Source organism: Mesoplodon bidens (genome assembly GCF_964165515.1).
Source record: "Mesoplodon bidens genome assembly, chromosome: 5".
NCBI classification, from domain to species: domain Eukaryota; kingdom Metazoa; phylum Chordata; class Mammalia; order Artiodactyla; family Ziphiidae; genus Mesoplodon; species Mesoplodon bidens.
In genome coordinates this window covers 9,762,349-9,789,399 of record NC_138161.1, presented here as the reverse complement: position 1 = coordinate 9,789,399, position 27,051 = coordinate 9,762,349, and the positions used below count along the sequence as shown (strand labels likewise).

Genomic DNA, 27,051 nt, shown 5'->3' with positions numbered 1-27,051 from the left:
CTTACTGTGGGTTGAGAAACAATACAATCTTTCAACCTTTATAATTTGGAAGCCCCTTATGCTGAGGATCCCCCTCACACTGTCCTCAGAAACCCACCCAAAACAGAGACCCCCTATAACATAAGCCAGAAAACAGTTCTCAGCCCCCATGTTGGCCTCCGCTCTTCTATGCCAAACAAAACCAACTCTCTCATACCGTCGACAGCTCTTCATAGCTGAAGGGGAATTCAAGCAAGTACAATAAGGGTAAAAACAAAAGAGTAAATAGAATTTGTCAAGACCTACTACAACGGAGGAGAGTGGACCGTCATGAGACAAGGCGCTCAGCCGTGATTTACATCTATTACCCCATTTAATCCTTATTTTCTAGTAAGGTTAGATCAGGATTCAAACCCACATCCCAAGCAGCCTATTAAAACCTTAAAAATGCAGTTTACGATGAATTAATAACCAACTTCATAAAACAGAGTAAACCTTTCAAATCATTTCAGATATTTGTTAGCTACATGAAAGGGCTGGGTCCTAATGAGCTATGTCTTGGACGACACATTCTCCAACAATATAAACTTTAAAGGAGAAGCACTTGCCCCAGACAAGCAGGGGAGCGGTCACTTACTTAGCAATATACGCCCCTAAGTAGCTTCTAAGCACGGTGTCCGTGGTGAGCAGGCAACTCTCAGGCAATGAGATGATCATCCGTCCCTCCTTGCCAAAAAGAAAGTAAAGTTTAGGACATCCGTGCTTTGGGAAGGACCTGAATGAGTCTTGAAAGTCCTTGATTCCACAATCATCTAATAAGAACCCAGCAGAGCCCAACCACAGATGACCGAAGAGCCCTCGGGGGATGGGCTCCCCAGTTTAAGTCAGCAGATGCAGGCAAGGCTGCTCCCACGCCAGGGATAGACACTACATCCACAGCAAGAATTAAAGGTTAATTGTGTGACTGACACCCACCACCAGTCAACCTTCCACCAGAAAGGAATGTGGAAACACTCTGACAACTCGAATCATATTATCCCTTCATTTTCTGACACCAGGAAATAGTGCTACCTATAGGCAACAGACAGAAACCACTCCAAAAAATTCTTCCAGTGAAATCCATGTGTCCCGTGACTATTCCCAGCAATGGCCTACTCGCCCTATAATCTGCACCAAGTGGCTGAAGAAAGAAGGGCGGCCCACCCAGCACAAGGGTCTCATGTGACCACCTGCCAAAGTACAGCTTTCAGTTTCTCCCACGGAGACAGAAACGTAGAAAGAAAAATCAAGATGTCGAGGAAGAGACATCAGAAAGAAAGCACTAAGAAGCCAGATATAAGATCCTGCTTTCATCATAACTGGCATCTAAGTTGGTTAAACATCACAGCCAAAAATCTCCTGGGTTCAATTTCTGGTCTCCTCATCTGTGATTCGAGATTGAGTTGGGATGGTCACTACAGTCCCTTCCTGCTTTGACATCCCACGACTTTTCTGATTTAAAAAAAGGCACTTAATAAAATGCTCTATGTCTTTTTTTTTTTTTTTTTTTTTTTTGCGGTACGGGGGCCTCTCACTGCTGTGGCCTCCCCCGTTGCGGAGCACAGGCTCCGGACACGCAGGCTCAGCGCCCATGGCTCACAGGCCCAGCCGCTCCGCGGCATGTGGGATCTTCCCGGACCGGGGAACGTACCCGTGTCCCCTGCATTGGCAGGCGGACTCTCAACCACTGCGCCACCAGGGAAGCCCCAAACGCTCTATGTCTTCACTGGGGTAAATGTCTTCATCAACAAAACTGGACACTTTAAATCTGTGCATTTCACTATGTGTAAAATACATCTCAATTTTCAAAAAGTTTTCACAAAAAGGCCACATTTGAAAGTACATGTAAAGCAACTGCCAATTATCATTTCATGATCTAAACAAAACTACCCATAGTCACTGCTATATTCATGAGACGTATATTTCTCCCCCCAAATTCTGCCACAGAATGAAGTCATATACGTCTCCTCAAAAAGAAAAATATTGCACAACAATGTTAATGTACTTAATACTATTGAACTGCACACTTAAAAAGGGTTAAGATAGTAAATTTTATGTTGTGTAAATTTTACAATTTTAAATGTTTAATAAAAAAATTAAGATAGCATAATAGAACTACAACATTAAAACCTACCATTCTTTAGGCTAAAGATATATACACAGCTGGGTTTTTTTATAAATTAAATTAAGGAAGTAAAAATAAATTAAAACAATTTTGAAATAGAAAATTAAGATCATTACAAATAAATTAAGGAATTAATTTCTAGCTTTACAGAAAACTGTGCATTAGATACCATTTAAGTAGCACAGAAGAACTAAAACAGACCTTGGAGAGCATCCGCATCACTTACCTCCCGCCTTCCAGGTGAGGAGACAGAAGCCAGGAGGGTTAGCAGCCTGCTGGGCTGCCGGGCTGAACTTACTATGGATGCTCAGATTCCAGCAGCTCCCTTCCACCCCCAGCCCATCCCCAGCGCATTTAAAATATGATCCGGGGGCTTCCCTGGTGGCGCAGTGGTTGAGAGTCCGCCTGCCGATGCCGGGGACACGGGTTTGTGCCCCGGTCCGGGAAGATCCCACGTGCCGCGGAGCGGCTGGGCCCGTGAGCCATGGCCGCTGAGGCTGCGCATCCGGAGCCCGTGCTCCACAACAGGAGAGGCTGCAACAGTGAGAGGCCCGCATACCACAAAAAAAATATGTATATATATATGATCCGATTTACAAAACCTGCTGCGGCAGAGACTGCTGGCTGCCCCCCCAGCACGCGCTCCCTTCTCCTCCTCCCCATGCAGTCCCACCTGAAGGGTGCGGGGTCGCGGCAGCTGGGAGCTGGAATTTCCGGGGTGAGGGGAAGCCTGCCCTTCCTCACCCCTTGCGCTGTCCTGCTGCTCGAGCTCCTGGAGCTGCACCCTGGAGCTCAGGGTGTGGGGCTCCCTCTCAGAACGTGGATAAGAGCTGGACGGAGCCCGAGAGACCAGCACACCAGCCCAGGTCTGCCCGTCCACGCTTGTTTACATGACGGCACGAGACACCTGCGCTCTGTTACCTTGGGTTTGTCTCTTATACGCTGCAAACTTAATTCTAACTGACAGAACTGTATTCAAAACTATCCATTAAGTAAAAAAATAATTTAAAAAAATCTGTATGTCTAAAATATTTTTAATTCACTTGATTGAACCACAAAAACAAAAACAAAGCAGCAAAATCTACTTTGGGTTTCAAGATAAGAGAGAAATTCTCACCCGTAGGGATGTTTTGCTCATCAGCCCTCTTCCTGTACCTAGGAATGCAAAGACAGAAAAGGGTAAATCCTACTCTTTCTTCAAGGTCTTAGAGATACTATTTTGCATAAAAGATATGGATGAACTTCAAAATTACACAAAGCTGAAGCTGAGTGTCTCGCATCCTCTGACTCCCAGGGGAACCAAAGGATCAAGAAGCTATTCTGGGGCTTCCCTGGTGGCGCAGTGGTTAAGAATCCGCCTGCCAATGCAGGGGACAGGGGTTCAAGCCCTGGTCCGGGAAGATCCCACATGCCGCGGAGCAACTAAGCCCGTGCGCCACAACTACTGAGCCTGTGATCTAGAGCCCGCGAGCCACAACTACTGAGCCCACGTGCCACAACTACTGAAGCCCGCGTGCCTAGAGCCCGTGCTCCGCAACAAGAGAAGCCACCACAATAAGAAGCCCATGCACTGCAACGAAGAGTAGCCCCCGCTCACCGCAACTAGAGAAAGGCCGTGCTCAGCAACAAAGACCCAATGCAGCCAAAAATAAATAATTTTTTTTAAAAAAAGAAGCTATTCTGGAAAATGGCCCGACCTCCTTTTGGGTTTATAATCTTGAAGGGCAAAGTCAGCTTCGGAGTCAACACCTAAAGATCATCACCTTTAGGCAGATCTGCTGTTGGGTCTCTTACAGGAAACTTGAGGCTAGATTCTCTCCCCTGGGGCTTACCAGCCGGGGTGGAACCTAACCCTAACGCCCACCCAACCTCAGAGGCTGGACCCGCAGGCCACTTTTACCCACTGCCAGACCCGGCCTTCCCCAGTAATGATCTCGAGTCTTCGACCGAATGACCAGTAAAGCTCACTCAGGTCCCACAAAGCCTGAGGCCTACCCCCTCCCCACCCCAGCCAGGCAAGCCATTAGCCACGCCCTCCTTGACCGGAGGAGCTCAGCAGGGTAGATCCAGGGCCAGCTGCTCCCCGTGAGCCAAGGCCTCGGCCAGAGCACACTCACGACACTAACCTCCGCAGCAGCTCTGTCAACTAACCTCTGTCAGCAGCTCTGTCAATCCTTCACTGCTCCAAACCATAGACAGATTACTTATTTTCAGGCATTCGATTGAAACCAGATGCCAATTCCTGCTTGACAATTTTAAAACTACCCTTCTTAAGGCAAAGTGACACCCGAGGAGTAGGCAGGCCTTAGGCACAGCAAGTCCACTCCTGACACTAATTTCCCTTGATCATCTCATAAAGAACTCCATCCAGTAAAATCTAAGAGTATGGTTTTTACTGACCGTTCCTTGACACACAAAAACAGAAAGTTAAACATTCTGTGAGAGGCTGATACATATGGTTCACCATCATAAAGAAGGAGCAATCCTAATAGAAGTTGGTTCAAATCAAGTATTTTAGACCAAAGTCATCATGTACAACTGACACATAGGGAACAACTTTACACACATCGCCTCACTGGACCAGGGGCACACATGGTAAACCATTTATCTTGGGTGATATATAAGGAAGTTAGTTTGCTCAAAGTTAAATTACCTAATGGGTACTTGAATGATCATTTTAATCGCCAAGGGAAGCATTCAGAGGCATATGATCTAAATATTCTACAAGGTGAAATGTCTACACCTGCCCTGTGATCCAGAACTTCAAGGCCCTCAGCACATAACTGTCTCTGTGCTACAGCAGATCTGAGGCACAGAGACAGGTGGTCCTCTCTGTGGTTACCGCAAGCCCACTTGTGGACAGTGCTGGGTCGCCTTGTATGCAGGCACAAGCCCGTAACAAGCTACCCAACTTCTGTGAGAGAATGTTCCGGAAGAGAATGCTAACCCAAACTCCAGGACAAGCTCGTCAATTTTCAGAAAACAATGTCAATCCAACCTTCACAGCAAGCTCCTCACCTTCCAGAAGAGAATGTTCACCCACCCCTGTTCAGGTGACTGTGGATGCCAGGGCCACACAGGGGCTCCTCCTCCAACACTCGGGGGGCAATACCGCTGAGGCCTCCCTAAGGGCTCCTCTCCTGGAGCCACCCCCAGGGACCAAGCACCTCTGCTGGTTCTCTGGAACCCCTCCCCTTAGAAAACTACAGTGATGCTCCTGAGCTAAGGGATAATCCCATCAGCCTGCATGGCTTGAAATCACCATAAGCAGGTTGATGGGGACACCAGTCCCCACATTACACAACGTCCTCCCAGAAAAGCCTAGTGAAGATGTTTCCCTCAGGTCTAAGTTCCAGAAATACCTGTACTTCTGATGAGTAAACAATTTAGCTGTGTTTACAGAACACTAAGATTCAGCTAATTGATCATATACATTGGGCTGCTGGAAAGATGAGTCAAATTTGTAGCTCACCTCTGACAGGGGTACAAAATTTCATAATCATGGCTTTTATGTGTTATCCTTATCCCTGCCTTCGTCTTATTTTTCTATTCTCATTTCCCTTTTCTAACTTTTAATTTTATTTCACCATTTTGGAATTTCTCTCCACAAGCCACTTAAACTCATTTTTAGAATAAGGTCAAGTAAATATTACACCTACAAGGCAGGAAGGCTGCCACACAACAGAAGATGTTAGATATTTTTTTTCGGGTTGAGGAGATGATATGCTCCCAGAAAGAATGCAGCCCACCTGCAAGAATCACCCCTGCTTTCCTACCACCTGGGCCCACATGTCTCTCATGTGAGAGTTGAATGACAGACCTTACCTGGAAAAAGAGCAGGTATTAAGTTTGTATCTTCAAACTTCCTATCTTTCAACCACTTCTTAAGCTCTATAAATTCAGGCTTGTAGCTCTCATTCACTAATCAAGAGAGGAAAGAAAAACTGGTGATTAAAATCACTATATAATCAGATCACCATTTAAAAAGTAAATCTCTGATGAACTGTCTCAGACAGTCATATCATAAAAGGGAATAAATTTTAAAACACGCACAAATAATGTAAGCTAAAATAGAAAAACCACAAGATCATCTGAAAGATGCAGGAAAAGCATTGGATAAAATCTGGCACTCATTCCTGATAAATACTCCCAGAAAACAAGGATAGAAGGGAACCTCCTCAACACGACAAAAAATATCTAACAAAAAACCTACAGCTGACTTACTTAAAGATGAAGAACTACGTGCTTTCCCCCTAAGATCAGGAACAGAAGAAGGATGTCTGTTCTCCCCACTACTATTCAACACTACACTGGTTCTAGCCAGTGCAAAAAGCAAAGAAAAATAAATAACAGGCATCTATTATGGGTTGAATTGTGTACCCCAAAATTCATATGTTGAAATCCTAACCCTCAGTACCTCAGGATTTGACCTTATTTAGAGATAGGGTCTTTACAGAGGTAACCAAGTTAAAATGAGGTCATCAGGGTGGACCTGGATCCAGTATGACTGGTGTCCTTATAATAAGGGAAATTTTGGACACAAGAACAGAGGGAAGATGATAGAAGAAACACAGGGAGAAGACAGCCAACGACAAAGCCAAAAAAAGAGGCCTAGAACAGACCCTTCTCTCACAGCTCTCAGAAGGAACCAATCCTGCTGACACATGCTTTATAGATGAATCCTCAGGGCATTATTGAAAGTGAAATAAGCCATTCACAAAAAGACAAATACTGTATGATTCCACTTACATGAGGTATCTAGAATAGCCAAGTTCATGGAAACAAAAAGTAGAGTGGTAGCTGCCAGGGGCTAGGGGGAGAGGGGAATGAAGAGTTATTATTTAATGGGTATAGAGTTCCAGTTTTGCAGGATGAAGAGAATTCTGGAGACTGGTTGTACAACCATGTGAATGTACTGAACACTACTGAAGTACACTTAAAAACTGTTAAAATGGTAAATTTTATGTTACATGTAATTTTACTACCATTAAAAATTTTAAAAAAATTTTTTAAGATCTCAGATCAATAATCTGAACAAATGGAGAGATACATCTTGTTTATGGGTTGGAAGATTCAACACTGTTAAGAAGTCAAGTTCTCCCCAAATTGATCTATAGATTCAATACAATCCAAATCAAAATGTAAGCAGGCTTTTTTGTAGAAATTGACAAGATGATTCTAAAATTCATATGGAAATGCAAAGAACCTAGAAGAGCCAAAACCACTTCGAAATACTGATTTCAAAACTTTTTATTACTATAAAAGCTACAGTAACTAAGACTGAGTGATACTGTCATCAAGACAGACAAAGAAATCGTTGGAACAGAAAAGAAAGTCTGAAACAGACCCACACATATGTGGATAACTGGTTTTTCACAAAATGCAAAGGCAATTCCGTAGAGAAAGGATAGTTTTTTCAATAAATATTGCTGGAACAACTGAAGTAAACAAATCATGTAATATGATCAGCAATAAAAACGAATGATCTATTGATACACACAACAGAGAATTATCTCAAAATAATTATGCTGAGTAAAAGAAGGCAGATAAGAAAGAATGCATACTATATGATTAAATAAAACTATAAAACAAACACATCAGTAGTGAAAGAAAGCAGATCAGTGGTTGTCTGAAGATGGAGGCAGGGAGGGTTCAAAGAGGGCAAGGTGAAAGGATTACAAAGCGAAACAAGGAAACCTCTTGGGGTGATGAATATGTTCATATCTTGATTTCGATAATGGCTTCCTGTGCGTATACATATGTCAAAGTCTATCAAAGTACACACTTCAAATATGTGACATTCATTATATGTCAATTATACTTCAATGAAAGCGTTTTCTAAAAAAATACATGATCCAAAATCTAAGGCTCCTAAAATACATTATCACAACCTAGAGAACAGAGTTTACAGCAAGAACATTTAATAAGCAACTACGACACTCCCAGCACTATTAACCACTGTGGAGAGCCTTCAACATGTTCCTCACCCTCAAAAAGTTAACATTTTAGTTGGGGAAACAAGACTTCCATGAAAAACAACTGGAAAACCATAGCTCTTAAAGAATAATACCCAATAAGCATGATAACCCAGTGACGTTAGTGAGAATTGGAAATGGCATTACCAAAAACATAAGATCTCAACTCAGCCTCGAAGGTTAGAGAGAAACTGAACAAGCAGGGAGAAGGGAAGAAAGATGTTTTGGCTGAAGAAAGACTTTGAGGAATGGCACAGGTGGAAATGTGGGAGGTGTGCTCAGGAAATGGTGAGCAGAGAACATACTGCCAACACAGGGAGTGGGGTGGGGGAGCCACTTAGAAAGGCAGTTGATGTCAGGCAGCAGTTCAGAGAGCACACGCAAGAGAATGAGGGGGACGTCCCTGGCGGTCCAGTAGTTAAGACTCTGTGCTCCCAATGCAGGGGGCACAGGTTCAATCCCTGGTTGGGGAAGATCCTGAATGCCGTGTGGCAAGGCCAAAAAGAAAAAAAAGAGAGAGAGAGAATGAGGATCCTGGAGGCTCCTAAACCTAAAAGGCTACATCCCTTAAGAAAGTTAGACTGACAGTGACAAATGGAACAACCAGCAGGGAAGAAAACAAGAATGTAGTGAATCAGCCAAGAGCTGGCTAAAGTCATCTCTGGGTAGAACAGAGAGGGGGAAGTTAACCTAAGAAAGGCCAGGTGAGAGTTAGGACATGGGCTCCAGAGAGCAAAGGATACATAGTCAAAGATTACCTCCATGGTGCTGACATGCTGGGGGTCAGCTAGGAGGAGTATTATTAATTTTCATGAAAAATAACAATTCCATTTATGTAGTACTCTCCAGTGGGCCAAGCACTTTCACATACGGTATCTCGTTCAGACTGGGTTACACTGAACTTGAAATGATAAATTACATCCAAACATTGATATCCTATAGGTAGCTAGAGGTCAGCAGAGAGGTCAGGACCAGAAACAGAAACCTGGGAGTCATCCCCAAAGAAGACATAGTTGAAGCAATGTATCTGTATTTCTACAAGGGTTTAAAAGAATATAATGGCACTATTTAAAAGAATATTCTTTAAGAAATATTCTCTATGAACATTGCTCATGGGCTTCCCTGGTGGCGTGCTGGTTAAGAATCCGCCTGCCAATGCCGGGGACAGGGTTTGAGCCCTGGCCCGGGAAGATCCCACATGCCGCGGAGCAACTAAGCCCGTGCACCACAACTACTGAGCCTGCACTCTAAGCCCGTGTTCCGCAACAAGAGAAGCCACTGCAGTGAGAAGCCGCGCTCCGCCGCAACTAGCCCATGCGGCAACAAAGACCCAACGCAGCCAAAAATAAATAAATAAATAAATAATAAATTTAACATTGCTCATGTGCCTCTGAGAAAAGCTATGTGTTAATACCAATCAACAAAGGATTCCTTTTTTTCATCACTGGCACCACAAGAATCAAAACTGTACCTCCTCTTGATTCAGAACTTGTGAAGAGTTTTCGTCTTCTGATTCGGCTTGTTCTTCCACCTCCGTTCTTCATACTAAAACTGCAGTTCCCGCTTAATTGCCCAATCTAAAATAAAAAGCATTTTCTTTGCCTTTCTTTCCAGCTGTATGATAATCACTGTTGTTTGTACCTATAAGGATTTAAATATACACATGTAACTATTTAGTAAACCATTTCTCTAAAGTGTTTTTGTATATAAATTGTTTATACTCTGAGCTAAATCATGTGCAGTAATGGAATGCCCATTATATTGGTCCCTCTAAAACAGTTTTATCTTGAGGTCCTACTAAATGCTGATTAATCATAGAAATCCTCATAACTGATTTCATAATTGTGTGCTTTGGTGACGTGTACATAAACGATAATCAACACTTACTAAGCACCAACCTATCTGTACTTTGAAGAAACCGTAGTCCTGAAGCCCCCATCTGCTAGGAAGTCTTAGAGAAAAAAACCAAATCCTCTTTCAGTGTGAAGTAAACAATGATTTGTCCTTAAAACCAGCATCCTGAAATAAATATAAACTAAGCGGGGGTTTTCCACAGATTAGGGAGAAAATGAGAGCCAAGAGAGCAGACAAAACAAAGAGATGATAAGAAAATCTAAAATGACTACAGTTTCTATACGTTACTTCCTCGAAAATATAAAAATGAAATCTATTAAACACACCACCATGATCAGATAATGGAGTGGCCTACTATATGAAGCCATTAAAATAGTAAGTATGCGCTAAGATGTAAAAATGTCCAAGATATATTACATGAAAAAATAAAGTTGCAGAACAAATTCAATGATCCCTTATGAGTCTGATACTGTGCACATTTTATGTTTATAAAACAAGAGGCTTGGGCTTCCCTGGTGGCGCAGTGGTTGAGAGTCCGCCTGCCGATGCAGGGGACACGGGTTCGTGCCCCGGTCTGGGAAGATCCCACATGCCGCAGAGCGGCTAGGCCCGTGAGCCATGGCCGCTGAGCCTGCGCGTCCGGAGCCTGTGCTCCGCAAGGGGAGAGGCCACAACAGTGAGAGGCCCGCCTACCGCAAAAAAAAAAAAAAAAAAAAAAAACAAGAGGCTTTAAGGAAGGATATTTAAAAATATGCACGGGGAGGGGCCTTTTCCTATTACTTCTGTATCCTCCTAGTCTGTGCCTTATGTATGTATGAGTACATAAGTGACATAATATGAATATTACTTACGTGCATATATATGTGCATTTTAACCATACCACTGTTTTTTAAAAACTAAAAGCTACCGAACTGAAATTAATAACAAGACACGAACTCCAAGCCCTATTACTATCCCACCCCAGCACTGGAAGGTTCACTATTTGATCGACCCGAAGTTGGCAAGTCCGGTCCCAGGGCCACCGGCGGCTCGTCCCCTCCGGGTCCCCAGCGCCCCGCCCGCGAACGGGCCGAGACGCGTCCACAATGACCCCCGGCCCGGCCGCGCGCGGGTCCCAGAGTCCGGCGAGCGAGCTGTGCACGTGGCGCCAGGGCGACAGCACGGCTGGCCGCACTGCCTTCGCCCCCAGTCCTCGGCCCCTAGACGTGAGACCGCCCCACAGCTGCGACAACACCCCGCCCTCCCCCGCCCCCTCCGTTTTCCGGCCGCCGGGTTGGCTGGGCAGAGGGCGAGCTCAGACCCCGACCAGTTACAAACTCGCGACCTTAGGGTCCTTCGCGCCTGCACAGCGGCTTCTCTGGTCGACATTCTCTAAATGAACGATTCCCAGATAACGGGGGGTGGGGGGGGGTACTGTAATGAGCAGCATCATGCCAGGCCTGGCGGGGGTAGGCCATCCGAACTCAGTTTTTTGTTTTTGTTTTGTTTTGTTTTGTTTTTTGCGGTACGCGGGCCCTCTCACTGTTGTGGCCTCTCCCGTTGCGGAGCACAGGCTCCGGACGCGCAGGCTCAGCGGCCATGGCTCACGGGCCCAGCCGCTCCGCGGCATGTGGGATCTTCCCAGACCGGGGCACGAACCCGTGTCCCCTGCATCGGCAGGCGCACTCTCAGCCACTGCGCCACCAGGGAAGCCCTCAGTTCTCTTTTTGACCCCCCAAAATTAAAAATATGGAAAGCTCCAGCAGGAGCAGGTTCCAGTTACCTGGGCAATGGCAGGCCCAGCCCCGGAAGTCGACCCTCTCACCTTGGCACAGCTTCAAGATGGCGGTGGGCGGGCCCACGTAGAAACCCAGAACAGCGCGCCAGATGCTCGCGAGTTAAAGAAGCGAGCCGCAGCAGCAGGGGGAGGGACAGAGCGCCTCCAGGCCCGCCTCGAGTCCCCAATGACCCACGCCCTCAGTCGCCAGGCGGAGCCCTCTTTCCGCCGGCTTCCGCCTCTCGATGTGCGCATGCGCATTGTGTTCTGGAGGCGCCACAGCCAAAATCGGCTGGGGTCAGAACGCCTCAAAGCTGGACCGGGCCGCCGCGGGGAAGGAAACCCTGTGGTCCGCGGACCGGGAACTGCGCTCTGAAAAGCCGACCTACGGAGTCCTTCCGTACTACCAGGGGAGGAACCGCCAAGTGCGCGCATCCCAGAGCGGATCCCACCCCGAGCCTTGGCCCGCCAGCTTCCGCCTCGCCCCGGGGCCTTGCAATCCCGGACCTTCCCCCACTTCCTAGCCGAAGTTGCTCGACCCCGCCCTGCCACGGGCCGAAGTCCGGCCTTAACCCGTTGCAGGGCAGCCCAGCCCCACTTCACCCTGCTGTCCCTGTTGGCGTACGTGTCCGAGGATCAGCCTAACAGGAAAATTCCAGTCGTTTATGTAAATACGCCTCGCTACAGGAGATGGGGCTCAATCTCTGCCCCACCCACCCCACCTTGATTATCTCTTGCTTCCAAGACAGCCCAGCATGGAAAGGAGGGGAAAGTAACTTTACAGTGGAGAAACTTGGCCGACCCTGCCTTGGCCAAGTGATAAGGGTTAGCATATCAGTCATAAGTTATGTTGATTGCGGAGTTCCCAGCTATAGGAAGGGTACTTCACCTAACATTTGGAGATGTTACTCTCCAAAACCCATAACCCCAGTTCTGTAACCCAGAAGAACAACCTGGCTCTCTATTGGATCTATTCCTTTAACTCTAACGGTTGTGTTGTTGCCTGTGCTTAGTCATGCTGGCTGTGCACCTTTGTGTTAGCAAACGGAGAAAGAACGTTGTCCACAGCCTGAAATACACATAATCGTCCTTCCACAAGGCTCTGCCTCCCAGGCTTGCATTTTAAAGGCATAACACTTTTCATTTGTACAGAGATTAAAAAGTTGCAGAACTTGTTGAAGGTTTACGAGAACATCACGACCAGACCCACCGTGGACAGCTGCAAGAACAAAGGATTATCACACCCCTCTGAGTCTGGCCAGTACCGAGGGATCTGCAACAACCAGCCACAACCCCTCCCCTTTTGGTATAAAAGAAGCCTGAATTCTAACTCAGGTAAGATGGTTCCTTAGGACACTAGTCCGCCAGCTTCTCCGTCTGCTGGCTTTCCAAATAGTCACTACTCCTTGCCTCAACACCTCGTGTCTCAATTCATTGACCTGTCATGCACCAAGCGGTACAAGCTTGGACTCAGTAACAGTTCTTCCTTGAGAATAACATGAGACAAACCCACAAACACCTGACCAGTACAACCGGCCCTCTGTATCCACATCTGTGGATTCAACCAACTGCAAGTCCAAAAATATTAGGAAAAAAAAATTGAGAAAGTTCCAAAAAGCAAAACTTGAACTTGCCACACACCTGCAACTACTTACATAGCATTTACATTGTATTAGGCATTATAAGTAATCTAGGGATAATTTAAAGTATATGGGAGAATGTACCTAGCTTATATGCAAATAGTAGACCATTTTATATTAGGAACTTGAGCATCCCAATCCCAAGGTTGTTCGTATCCACAGTGGGGTCCTGGATAACAGGGGACGACTGTACTCCTCAAAGCTGTCAAAGTTTGTGAAAAGCAAGTAAACTCTGAGGATCTGTCATAAACCAGAGGAAACTAAGGAGACATGACAGTTAAATGTAATCTGGTATTCTGGAGAGAACCTTGGACTAGAAGAGGGATATTAGAGGGAAAAACTAGTGAAAGCCACATTAAGCATAGAGCTTAGTTAATACTGTTCCAGTGTTATTTCTTAGTTACAACAAATGTACCATCATAGTGTTTGTTACCAAACTGAACTTGGGTCCACTCGCCCACAGCAAAACCAATTTCTGACAACAAGTTGTGAAGGAAGGTACAGCATTTATTGCAAGGTCCAGCAAGGAGTACAGGCAGCTCATGCTCAGAAGACCTGAACTCCTCAATGGTTTTCAGGGGAGCATTTTTAAAGGCAACATTTGATGGTGAGGGCTGCAGAGTTCATGACTTTTTTCCAATTGTTTGGTGGTGAGGTAACAGGGTGATGTTTCAGGAATCTCAGTCATCAACTTTGTGGTTCCAACCAGTCTGGGGTATGGTGCTTGTGCTCAGCATGTAGTCACCATCCTCCACCTCTGGGGGTGGGGATGGGGTCTTAGTTCCCAAAGAACAATTCAAAGATATCCATCAAGTTGTTACGTACATACCTTGGGGAGAACTAGGACTCTGTTTTATCACTGAACTATTGTCGTTAGTTTTCTTATTTAACTGCTTTTCCTTTGTTTCTGCATTCCCTCACTTCCCTAATTAGTAACTGCATGTGCCTGCTCTTTGGAACCCAGGGAAGACCTAGGAGACTAAAACCTTTTACTACAAACAAGAAACAGGGGACATGGAGGAGCTTTTGTACGTGAGAGTGCCTCACAGTGTCCCACTCAGTTTCAATAGTCAGATGTTAATAATAGGGGAAATTTGATGTGGAGTATATGGGAATTTTCTGTACTGCATTTGCAACTTTTCAGTAAATCCATCCTAAAATTTAAAGTTTATTGAAAAGCAAAGGGGGGCTGGAAATAGATGGTTCCAGATTTGGACCCATGAGTCAGTGATGTCATTAAAAATCAAAGCTCTTCCTAATTTTCCACAGTACCATCCTTAGGGAATTGGCTAACCTCTTAGTTTGTTTCCTCATGATCTCAAGATAGTTGCTGCAGCTCCAGGCATCACATTCTCATTACAAATGCGTTCAAGACAGAAGAAAAGGGGTAGATAAAACAGGTATTTTCCTTTTATGAGGGAGAAAAATCATGTATACTCCCATTTTCTAGAGGGGAATTGACAATGATTCTCTTCTTGACCAAGCTCTAGCCAGTCTTTTCCAAGCCCTCTTTTCAGTTAGGCCTCAGCCTGGGCCTATAAAACCTACTGACTCGGCACTAATGATTTCATCCACTCCCCCACCAACCCCCATGTTAAAAGACTTAAACACTAACATAGTTTCTAATAGGCTGTATCACTAGGATGACCTTAGTTCCCCCTTAATGAGCTCCAGGCTGCCAGAAGAATTTACTATTTGTTCTAGCCAACACCTGACAAGAGGTCCTTTAGTACCCTTTCTTAGAGCATTTCCTAAAAAAGAACTTAAAATTTGTGAATTCTTCCTCTGTCCATTTGCAATATATATGTATCTCCTACAACTCAGGACCTGAGTCTTTCTCAAGGACCTGAAAGCCATTCCTTCGAAAGGTAATTATCAGATAGGATAGGACCTCTGTCTCCCAGTCTCTTTATAGCCCTGATGGGCATTTACACTCACCAGCCCTTCATATAATTTTCCCCTGACTCTACCCAAGCCCCTCCATTCCCCCTGCCTACTCCCTCAACTCCTCTTTAAAACATCCAGTCACCTCTGTACAAATCCAAGTTGAGTTCAGTTCATGCTGGACACTCTTCCCTACGACAATATAATACTGATTAAAATCTGTCCTTACCACTTGAGGGAAGGTAAGTTGGTGCAGCCACTGTGGAAAACAGCACTGTATTTCACACACTTACGCAGAGTTAAAAGTTAATCCAATTGTTAGGTTTGTGGTCAGTTACCTCTATCCAGTACTTCTGGGTGACCTTGGTGCATTTCTCCACTCCAGGGCTCTAATTGGAAGGCCCTTAGGCCACAGTTGATATGGACTCCCTCACTTGGCCAGTTAATAATACCTGCTCTGACCCTGGCCATAAATATGAATTTTTCTTTTAGGGTCACTCAAGCTCAGTCAGAACAACCAACTGAATCACAGTCAAAAACCATAACCTCCCTCAGTTACAGGATGGATTTATGTGGTTAACACCAGGCTATGGTCATTTACGTTTAAAGGCTCCTTTATGTTAGAAACAATAAAAGCATACTAAGGATAACCAGCCTAGTAACACTAGAAAATTGGGCTGGGTGCCTTATGAACAATGCCAATATATCATCTCCCTTAAAGGTAAGGATTGATATGGAACACGACCAGCGATACTGAGACACACGTAATGGAAGTTCTTGGCTTAAATTCTTACCTATGACCTTACTAATACTACTAACTGTATTACTTGTATTCTGCATGTTTTACAAAATTGTTGTTTCTTGCATTACCAAATGTGTGGCTAAGCCTTTGATAAAATGATGACAGATGATTTAAAGCAGTTAACCAGATAGACAGTTCTATATAGATCAATGATTGTAATAGTATAACTCTAAATATGAGAAGAAGCAACCAGGGGGAGTCTTTTCCTGGATCATAACAGACTAATAAGAGAGATGGTCCAGAGACTTTTGACTACTGTTAATAGAACCTAGTCCAGTAATAATACATTGAGTGGCTTATCAACGAAACCTTCACCTGACCTAAGAATGAGCATTCCTAACACTGTAGGACAAAATGATCATTAAATGTCTCCCAGGGACTTCTCTCGTGGTCCAGTGGTTAAGAGTCCACCTTCCAATGCAGGGGACTCGGGTTCAGTCCCTGGTCAGGGAACTAAGATCCCACATGCCACGGGGCAACTAAGCCAGCATGCCACAACTACTGAGCCTGCATGTCTCAACTAGAAAGAGAAAACCTGCACGCCACAACTAGAGAGAAGCCCACGTGCCACAGTGAAGAGCCCACGCACCGCAATGAAAGATCCTGCGTGCTGCAACAAAGATCCCACAACTAAGACCCAGCGCAGCCAAAAATAAAATTTAAATTCAAAAAAAAAAAAGTCTCCCAAACCATGGTTGAATTTATGACCATGAGGGTACCCTGCCAACTAAAAATTTTCACTTGCTGCCTGGTTCTATAAGAATGAAGTGGGCTTCCCTGGTGGCGCAGTGGTTGAGAGTCCGCCTGCCGATGCAGGGGACACGGGTTCGTGCCCCGGTCTGGGAAGATCCCACATGCCGCGGAGCGGCTGGGCCCATGAGCCATGGCCGCTGAGCCTGCATGTCCGGAGCCTGTGCTCCGCAACAGGAGAGGCCACAGCAGTGAGAGGCCCGCGTACCGCAAAAAAAAAAAAAACAGGAAAAAAAAAAAAAGAATGAAGTCATAGCCACTGCAGTCACTGACCTTCAACACACCATTTAGGGAAGGAGTTCAGGGCAGAGATCAGGAACGAGGCACTCTGTGCTCTGGGAAAAACTGACAGAACAGGCCTCCAGATAGATATTTTCAGAAGATTTTTGAGCCCAATTTCTTGCATCTTCTCATATCTAGAAAAGCAGTAAAATCTTTAATGGAGACCTCTGCTCCTCGTGACTTGCAGCAACCTCCTTGTAAATAGCAGTAAACTTTTGCCAAAATGTGTGCCTGATTGCACGTACCTCCCTTCACCAAAATCACATCTGTACTGACCTCCCCCCTTACCTATTCAGAGCAGTTCCTCAGAGCTATCTGAGAGGCTGTCTCCCAGGCTATAGTCCTCATTTTGCCTCAAATAAAACTTAACTTACAACTCTCACGTTGTGCTTTTTTTTTTTAGTTGACAATAATATGCTTAATTTTTATTACTACATTATACTGTATATTCTGTATTTGATGGAACCTCCTGCCCCATCGACCTGTCAATCCTTGTGTTGGTACCAGTGCTAAAATGATAAACAAATCAGGCTGAAAATCATGATTTGTAGCCCTCGTAGAATTTGTCTTTTGAAACAGCAGGGCCCTCACCATGCCTAAAGTTCCCTGAGCACCATGTGCTATCGCTGAATGACTCTCTTAATGAATTTAACCAGTCCCACTTCCTTCTGACACTGGCTCACCCCAGCTATAGAAGAAAGTAGCTACTAGTGTGGAAAGAGGAGAGCAAGTGACAGAACAACCATACACTTGGATAAGGGAGAGAAATCCAAAACAAAGCTCTTAATTATCCTGAGTGGAAAAAAAACAATCCCAAAAGGTTACATACTGTACCGCAGCAACTATGTAACATTTTTGAAACAATAAAATTTTAGAAATGGAAAAAAAATCAGTGGTTGTCAGGAGATAGGATTGGGGGGTGAGGGGCAAGAGAGTTTGGTTTGGTTATGAATGGACAACAGGAGGTATCATTGTGCTGATGGAAATGTTTTATATCTTCTTGATAAACAAAATCTCCACATGTGATAAGATTATATAGATTCAGACACACACACACAAATAAGTAAAACTGAGGAAATCTGATTATTTTTGGTGGATTATTTTGATGTCGATATCCTGATTGTGACATTGTGCTATAGCTTTGCAAAAATATTACCAGTGAGGAAAACTGGGTAAAGTATAAGGAATTTCTGTATTATTTCTTACTACTGCACGTGACTCTACAATCATCTCAATAAAACTTCGTCAAAAAAAAAAAAAAAAAGCAGAGGTCTTTCCCTGGTTATTAGTTTTGTTTTTTGCAACTGATTGGAAAAATCCCTTGAAATTGCAACGTAATTGGAGACTATCTAAAATATGGCTGTTCAAGAGAACTTTCTGCACTGATGGAAAGAAATATCTGAACTGTCCGATACAGCAGTCACTAACACGTGACTATTCAGCACTTGAAATGCAGCTAAAGCAACTAAAGAACTAATTTTAATTGTATTATTTTGATTAAAATTACATTTAAATAGCCACTAGTAGCTTGTGGATACCATATGAGTGTGGACAAAGAATGTTGCCTGCCATTTCACTAAACAAAGGATCAAGCCATCAGCCACGGCAGCGGACTGCGCTGGTGCACACGGAAGGGAATTCAGGATGGAGAAAAACAGGATACTGGCTCTAGATGGTTCAGGTGCACATCAAAGGAATAATTTCAATAAGCCCAGAGTCTTGCATCTTCCCGTACATTGAAAAGTGCTAAATTCATTAACTTGAGATGTCTGGTTTTCTTTAATGAGCAGTAATTGATGTTCCCACTACCTGGGTGGTTTTGTTTTGTTTTGTTTTGTTTTTGCAAAAACTCCTACGTATCCTGCCTCCTCCCTTACCTCTTCAGAACAGTCCCTCAGCTATCTGAGAGGCTATATCCCAGGCTTAAGTCCCCTAGGTTGTGCATTTTCTTTCAGTCGACAAGAGACAGCACAGAAATGAAAATGATCTTATAGACCCCCTAATTCCTCTGTTTTAAGTGGTAAATAGTAAGGAAGAAAATTAATTTCCCACCACTGAGCTAATTTATGAACTTTCTGAGGATCCATTTCCTCGCTTGAAAATGGAGATAAGAAGATGCATCCTGATGAGTTATTTTGAGTGTGAGAAAGGGCTGCAAAGCCCCTTTGCACCTGTACACTTCAGGACCTGCATACAGGCAACCTGACAACCCTGGAAGTATCTAGTGAGGTAACCCTATGATGATTCAGTAAACACTCCCCACTAACACGTGAGAATCATCCAAGGATAGGGCAGTAGCTTGGCTTTCACAAACTTACGGGAGGAAGCAACACACACTTGATCCCTACCATGTTCTCCCAACTTATTCCACAATTCTAGGTTACAAAGACTTCAGTTCGAGCAATATTTTTCAAACACCAGGAAAAACGAAGTCTGCACAAATGACCCATTTCTTCAAGCGCAACCGCGAAGAGTTGAACATCTGGGTGAAAAGGAGGAGAACAGAGGTTAGGGTTCAGTTTAAACACAGGCAACACAGCTAATCAGAACGATTCTCTGACGCCAGGCAGACAGTCGCCAGCAGCGACTTTTCAGCAGGACTGTCCGGCAAACTTGCCTGATGGCCCTTCTCTACATTCCCTGCAGCGCTGGGAGGGCGCCGGCGAGCCCAGCCCTGATGGGGCGGAGCCTGCGCCTGCGCTTGCGCGCTCAGCCTGGCGGCTCCGGGCGTAGGACCTTCAGGAGCGGGCTCTGGAAGCTCCAGTTTCCGGGCAGACACTTTGACGCGCAGCGCCGTTGGGAAAGCAGAACGGGCTCGGCTCTCTACCCAAGGGCACCGCACGCCTAGCACCCGGCCATGTCGTCCTGCGCCCGCGTGGCGCTGGTCACCGGGGCCAACAAGGGCATCGGCTTCGCCATCGTGCGTGACCTCTGCCGGCAGTTTACGGGGGACGTGATCCTCACGGCGCGGGACACAGCACGGGGTCAGGCGGCCGTGCAGCAGCTGCAGGCCGAGGGCCTGAAGCCGCGGTTCCACCAGCTGGACATCGACGACCTGCAAAGCATCCGCGCCCTGCGCGATTTCCTGCTCAAGGAGTACGGGGGCCTCGACGTGCTGGTCAACAACGCGGGCATCGCCTTCAAGAGTAAGGGGCTGGGTGCTCCCAGGCGAGGCGTTCACCGCCGAGCATCTGCATCCGAGATGGGCCGTATCTGTCGGGGAATCGCTGCGGTGGGGCTTCTCCCGCCTGTGGGGTCCAGAATGACTCCCTAGGGAACGAGAAGGGAAGGGAGGAGGGGTGCAGCGAGAGCGAAGTCTGCAGGGAATTGGATGCTTTCTAGCCATAGGGAACTTTGCTTCTTTGGCTCGAATCTTGGGGACCTTTTCTACATTGCCCCACAGCCTCTTTCAGATTGGACTTTGGAGCAGTTGGGTTAAATTTTAATGCATTTTGAAATAAACAAGAAAATTGCAAAACTGATGCACAGAGATCCCGTGTGTGTGCACCCTTTGGGCAGCCCCCACCCCCCGCAGTGGTGCCATCTTACAAAACCATAGGCATTATCAAACCCCGAAATTCACACTGGCACAATACTACTAACTAGACACAACTTTTACACAAAATTCAACAGATTTCACATGCACTGTTTTCTTTATATCTTCCTATAGAATGTTACTTGAGGGCTTCCCTGGTGGCACAGTGGTTGAGAATCCGCCTACTAATGCAGGAGACACGGGTTCGAGCCCTGGTCCGGGAGGATCCCACGTGCCGTGGAGCAGCTAGGCCCGTGCGCCACAACTGCTGAGCCTGTGCTCTAGAGCCCACGAGCCACAACTATTACAAAAAAAAAAAAAAAGAATGTTACTTGTTGGCTACTATTTATTCACTCAACTTTTCTTTTCTCCTAAAAGATGTTGATTCCACACCGTTTCATATTCAAGCAGAAGTGACTATGAAAACAAACTTCTTTGGTACCCGAGATGTGTGCACAGAGCTCCTGCCTCTAATAAAACCCCAAGGTGAGTCTGATGAAGAGCCCAAACTGCAGTGTTTCTGGCAGGATCCGGGCCCTGCCTGCCTCTGGTCTCATCTACAGGACCCCTACCTCTCCTGCTCAGCTACACTGGCCTCCATCTGTGTCGCCATCCGGCCAGGTGCCCTGAGGCCTCAGGTTCCTCTAAACACTGCCCAGGTCATGGGTGCTCTCTGTCCAGCTGCTCTTTGCACATCTGGCTCTTTCTTTTTCCCATCTTAGCTCAAAGATCTCCTCTGAAAGGCTCTTGACTTGCTCCGTGCCCCTCACAGGCGGTGTTCCCTTAGGAGCCCATCTCAGGCCTTCTCTCCTCTGACCCCCTCTCAGAGTGATCTTACTCAAGCTAGTGGAGTCTCTACTCCCAGCAGTTCATTAGGCCTCACTCAAATCTGTCACCTGCCTAGAACATTCCCAGAGCTCCAGGCACACATTTTGTCTTCTTGCCTCTCCATCTTAACCTGATTCCCATCCTTCCTCCCCTGAATCCCCCCACCTAAAACAAATATTTCCAAAGACTCATCCTTTCCCCAAATCATCTTGGTCACTGATCCCATCATCCAGCCACCAGCATCCTGGAGGTCACCACGCCTGCCCACTTATTGCCATTTACCAGATCCTAAGAGTTGTCCTACTGATTTTCTTCCCAGGCCTTCACCCCTATCCCAGCTCTACAAACGGGCCCTCAGCTGTCATTTCTAGACAATTGTAAACTCTCCTAAGGGACTCTCCCTGCTTCTTGAGTCCTTTGCTTTCTGGGCATTCTCTATACTGTGCATGCTCACTCCCCCTCCCAAAAATCCTTCAGGAGTGAAGTCCAGGCCCTTAGCATGACCTGTAGGGATCTCCGTAATCCGACCTGCTGAACTCCAGGTCCATTTCAATCTGCTCAATGTTTCAAACAAAACAAACTCTCATATTCCTTTGGGTTAAACTACTGTAATACTTAGCCCCAAAGTAATGGGCCAGCAGGGGAACCACCACCCATTAAACATGCCAAATAAGACAAGCAGATACTTTTAGAAAGGTTAAGAGGCGTGGCTGGAGATTTAGTACATGCATTTACAATTTACACTCAGCTTCTGCCCTGTTTCCCCATCCTGTCCTCCTGGGAAGTTCTTCTAAGAATTGGTTCACTAGGACCTAAAAAGTAAGCTCTTTAGAGTGTCACCTAATTCCTCCACTCGTCCCAACACTTGAGGGCTGCAGTGGAGTTCCCTGTGTCAGCTGCACATGCTATATTCCTCTCGGTCCTCGTGCTGATGACCTCTGGCCCCCCACTTTTCTTACTTAGCTGGGCTGTTTCTTGCTGTGTCTGGGCTTTGTCCAGAAGGAGGAATGAGTACCCTCCAGATGTGCTAAGGCAGAGCCTCTGTTTAACAGTTTGTCTTGCCTCACGAAAGCTAGAGTAAATGGAATTTTAAATACATGCTATAGTCTCCGTATGAGTGCAGCAAGGTTTACTTGCCTTTTGAAATAGGAGAATTCTTGTTTTGTTGGGGAAAAGCTACAGCAGTTCATGTTATCGTGACTTAATCGAGCGTGTGATTCTCTTCTGAGTCTACAGTCTCACCTAGTTGGGAGGAGAGGGCTCCAGGTGTCTGGCTCTAACCCCTGGGGATCCAGTCAGTGGGAGGGGCTGGCATGGAACACATTGGGAAGATGAAACAGCCACATCTAGGAGTTTATTACCTTGAGAGAACTTTGGATCTTCTGGTCAAGCTTCCCTAGTACGGTTTAGTATTTTCACCACTGATTCTAGACTTCCTGAGGTAGACTAGTTAACACGGAATTTAAAAGGTTGTCATTTGATTACTGATTATAATCAACCTAGGAGAAGTTAACAGTATTTCTCTGTCTACTGTCCAGGTTGAAGACCCATGAAAAAAATAATGTCAAGGCCCTTTTATTGATAGTAATATAGCTGCCTTTCCCATTTACCAGTTAACCATTCTGACTTCCGCTCCTGCAGGCTTCTTTTCTTTCTTTATGCCTTTCTATATTTTGCATTTTTAATTCATGAAATATGTGTTATTTTTGTTGTGAGAGAGGCTTGGTCATGCTTTTGAGAGCAAAATAAGTTATCCTAAATATAGCATCTCTGGTGCTTACTGCAACATTTTGACAGATTGGTTCTATTCTATCTTAAGGACAATGTCATTTCTATTAATTTACTAGTTGCTTCTTACTCTTTACATGTTCTAGATTAGAAGGAGGACATGGAATAATTGACCCGTTTCAAAAATGTGTTCATCTTAGAAGAATGCCCGGAAGATTAAGACGGCAATTTCTCTAAATCAGTTTATGTATTTCAGAGAATCATTGAATGGGAATCCTAATGCCATCTACTAATTTATTTGTTGATATTTTCTGAACTTCCAAACCTTTAGTGGGATAGACATCAAAGCTAACTGACTGTGGCAACATGACATGCCATTTCTGTTGCCACATTTTTCCCCATGGAAAAAAAGAGTTTAACATTTTTGTCCATGCCTGGTAATTTTTGGTTGGAAACGGGACATTGCAGAATTTTATAGCTACTCTTGCTATTAGACCCTACTTCCCACGGGCTTGTGGTTGTTATATGCTTATTTGTTCAGTGACTGACCACATTATTTTTTGAAGTTGAGTCTCCGCCCTCCTCCCCTTGCAGTGTGAAGTTTCTGATGTTTCATCGCAGAAAGTACAGCCTAGCTGAGACGCACAGTCACACTGGGATAACTGTGGGTTTAGCAGAACTCTCTTTTGCTGTCTTTTTCCTGGACTGCACCCAGCTGTTAAGCTCCACTATTCACTGGCTGATTACTCCACTGTTTTTTGTTTTGTTTTATTTTGTTTTTTAAATGTTGAGCCGCCTTTTAGTTTATTTTTATTTTTGGCTGTGTTGGGTCTTTGTTTCTGTGCAAAGGCTTTCTCTAGTTGTGGCGAGCGGGGGCCACTCTTCATCGCGGTGCGCGGGCCTCTCACTGTCGCGGCCTCTTCCACTGCGGAGCACAGGCTCCAGGCGCGCAGGCTCAGCAGTTGTGGCTCACAGGCCCAGCTGCTCCGCGGCACGCGGGATCCTCCCAGACCAGGGCTTGAACCCGTGTCCCCTGCATTAGCAGGCAGATTCTCAACCACTGTGCCACAGGGAAGCCCTACTCCACTGTTCTTAACAAGGCACAACATAAATTGCTTCACAGATGGATCTCCATCCAATTAAATTCAGGCTCTTTGGAAAGGGTAGTTTTGGTGCCCTGTTCTGAACCGAGAAGGGCTCTTACCCTTACCTTTCTCTAGTTTTCTCTGGCAAACTTGCTGACTTACATGATTTAGTTTATATTTCTAACAAAGCTACCAATCTCCTAGTTGCTTTTTTTTTTGGTGGTACGCAGGCCTCTCGCTGTCATGGCCTCTCCCGTTGCGGAGCACAGGCTCCGGACGTGCAGGCTCAGCAGCCACGGCTCACGGGCCTAGCCGCTCCGTGGCATGCGGGATCCTCCCGGACTGGGGCACGAACCCGTGTCCCCTGCATCAGTAGGCGGACTCTCAACCCCTGCGCCACCAGGGAAGCCCTCCTAATTGCTTTTCAGCACAACTTCCATTGTTTTTGAGAGTGCCCTTAGGGTCGAACTTCCCCACACTCTGTTTCAAATGAAATCACATCCTTTTGGGAGAGCATCAGACCTCTTGGTTTTTATGTCCTGACTCTTTGCCCGTCTTGTGCAAAATCTCTAAGCCACAGGTCTGAAGATAGAGGCAGGGATGATGACACTTCTCTTTGTGACACTCCTGCTTTAGGAGCTAGGAGGGAAGAGCAGCAGTGGTCTCTGGTCTTCTCAGCTTGCCTCTCTTTGCGTGATACTTCTGCCTTACAAACAAGCTGGGGAAAGGGCAGTCTGGGCCCCAGTATTCTCAGGATGTCCAGCCCAAGGTAGAGCCTTTGTCCCACAAGTGAGGGCTGGGTCACCTCCTAAATGCACTTGTCAGGAACTGAACCTCTGCAACAGGTAGCTGAGGAGCAGCATGAGAAATGCTGATGTCCTACCCATCTTGGGAAGATACAATAGTCTTGTGTTCTCGGATGCACCATCCTAGAGTGAAGTTTCCATTGTTATGGCCAGCAAGGGGGAAAGGAAGGAGCAGGTCATGGTTGAAATACCACAGAACAGACTCTGTTCTTACCTGAGTTGTTGGAGATACTCGGGAATAAAAGTTTATTTTGCTGTATGCCCTCAGGACCATTACCAGAGACTTTAAATAGTTAAGTTTTTTTTTTTTTTTTTTTTTTTTCTTTTTGTGGTATGCGGGCCTCTCACTGTTGTGGCCTCTCCCATTGCGGAGCACAGGCTCCGGACGCGCAGGCCCAGAGGCCATGGCTCACGGGCCCAGCCGCTCCGCGGCATATGGGATCCTCCCAGACCGGGGCACGAACCCGTATCCCCTGCATCGGCAGGCGGACTCTCAACCACTGCGCCACCAGGGAGGCCCAATAGTTAAGTTTTTAAAATAATTTTCACAAGTTGTTCTGGGTAATAGATTCACAGAATTCTTCCCATTGTCTTTACTTATTTCTTGAGTTTAAGTGAAATAGTTCATTCCTGTAATTTTCAAAATAATTATGTGTAATTTTTAAAAACATTAGAAATAACAGATTGTTACTTATAATAATAAAACAGATAAAACCCAATGAGTAACCCCCTCCCAAAATACGTTCTCTTCCTTTCCTAATGTCCTCTTACAAGAGGACATGAGGACATAAATCCTGTCCCAAATTTGGCATTCATTGTTCTAGTGCTCACCTTTCCATGTAATGACTTCTGTTGTATTTTAGGCAGAGTGGTGAATGTGTCTAGCTTTGTGATTATCAGCTCTCTTAAAAAATGCAGCCCCGAACTGCAGCAGAAGTTTCGAAGTGAGACCATCACGGAGGAGGAGCTTGTGGGGCTCATGAACAAGTTTGTGGAAGACACAAAGAACGGGGTGCACAGGAAGGAGGGCTGGCCTGAGACCGCATATGGGGTGACGAAAATTGGCGTCACGGTGCTGTCCAGAATCCAAGCCAGGAAAATGAGTGAGCTGAGAGGAGGAGACAAGATCCTCCTGAATGCCTGCTGCCCAGGGTGGGTGAGAACTGACATGGCAGGACCCACAGCCACCAAAAGCCCAGAAGAAGGAGCAGAGACCCCCGTGTACTTGGCCCTTTTGCCCTCGGATGCTGAGGGGCCTCACGGACAGTTTGTTTCTGAGAAAAAAGTTATACAGTGGTGAGCTCCCTCACAGCTCCACCCATGGGCCCGATTATGTTCCTGTCCCAATTTCACAGAAAGGATATCCCTATGCAAAAAAAAAAAAAAAAAAAAAAACAGAAGAAGAAAAAAAATAATCAAAATATCCCTATCAAGTCCTCACTGGGAAATGGCTACTAATTCTGTGAAGCCGTTTGTGTTTCCTTCTGTGATCACAGGGGAGGAAAAGTGGGATGGATGACAAATAATAAATAAAAGTCAATAGATGAATAAATAGCTCTTTATAAATGTCCATTTATGCAGACCCTTAAAGGCTGAACCAGCTCAATTACTCACAATCGTTGGACCTACTTTGGAGGACATATGGGTATCCACTCTACTATTCGTTCTACTTTTCTGTTTGAAATTTTTCAAGGCAAACATCTGAAACCAAAACGTCCTGGCTCTGCCGCCTTCCTGCATGACCTTGATCAAAATACTGCATCTACTGTATCCCCTCAAATGTAAAATGGGGATAATAGTCATAGGATTGCTGTGAAGATTAATTGCCCCTATATAGGTGACAATGTTGAAATCACATTGGAATTGCACAAGTGTCCTCTATCACGAGTCCCTGTGAGAGGGGCCCAACACCACCCAGGGCAGTGACGAGAAGCTTCGTACTGCCCAGCACCACGCCTGGCTTCCCCAAGGCCCCAGGGACTG

The 27,051-nt window shown here is 45.5% G+C and overlaps 2 protein-coding genes across 12 annotated transcripts in view; one reads left to right on the top strand and one right to left on the bottom strand.

The window, feature by feature from the left end:
• Window positions 1-11,870, bottom strand: part of SETD4 (SET domain containing 4) — a 431,158-nt gene extending 419,288 nt beyond the window's left edge. For 9 of the 11 annotated variants that reach the window (XR_014015954.1, XR_014015955.1, XR_014015956.1 and 6 more), the window contains exons 1-5: window positions 11,777-11,870; window positions 9,590-9,759; window positions 5,969-6,064; window positions 3,261-3,298; window positions 617-705 (exon numbers count right to left, since the gene is read on the bottom strand). Coding sequence is in view for 2 of the 11 variants with exons in the window: in XM_081235413.1 (XP_081091539.1) it covers window positions 617-705; window positions 3,261-3,298; window positions 5,969-6,064; window positions 9,590-9,662 (296 nt within the window). In the remaining 9 variants the exon portion in view is untranslated. Of the gene's footprint in view, window positions 1-616; window positions 706-3,260; window positions 3,299-5,968; window positions 6,065-9,589; window positions 9,760-11,776 lie in introns of those variants that run through there. The other 2 variants (XR_014015961.1, XR_014015962.1) reach the window with 2 other exon arrangements.
• A 7,920-nt stretch (window positions 11,871-19,790) lies between these two features.
• Window positions 19,791-26,620, top strand: LOC308618040 (carbonyl reductase [NADPH] 1). Its single transcript, XM_081235414.1, has 3 exons — window positions 19,791-20,232; window positions 21,000-21,107; window positions 25,932-26,620. The coding sequence occupies exons 1-3, from the start codon at window positions 19,944-19,946 to the stop codon at window positions 26,366-26,368; spliced, it is 834 nt and encodes a 277-aa protein (XP_081091540.1). The 5' UTR covers window positions 19,791-19,943; the 3' UTR covers window positions 26,369-26,620.
• The last annotated feature ends 431 nt before the right edge of the window (window positions 26,621-27,051 follow it).

What these genes read in the sequence shown, in the direction of transcription:
- LOC308618040 (XM_081235414.1), top strand. Translation starts at nt 19,944, where the DNA reads ATGTCGTCCTGCGCCCGCGTGGCGCTGGTCACCGGGGCCAACAAGGGC. An exon ending in CGCGGGCATCGCCTTCAAGA is followed by an intron (nt 20,233 to 20,999) that starts GTAAGGGGCTGG and finishes TTCTCCTAAAAG; the next exon opens with ATGTTGATTCCACACCGTTT. An exon ending in GCCTCTAATAAAACCCCAAG is followed by an intron (nt 21,108 to 25,931) that starts GTGAGTCTGATG and finishes GTTGTATTTTAG; the next exon opens with GCAGAGTGGTGAATGTGTCT.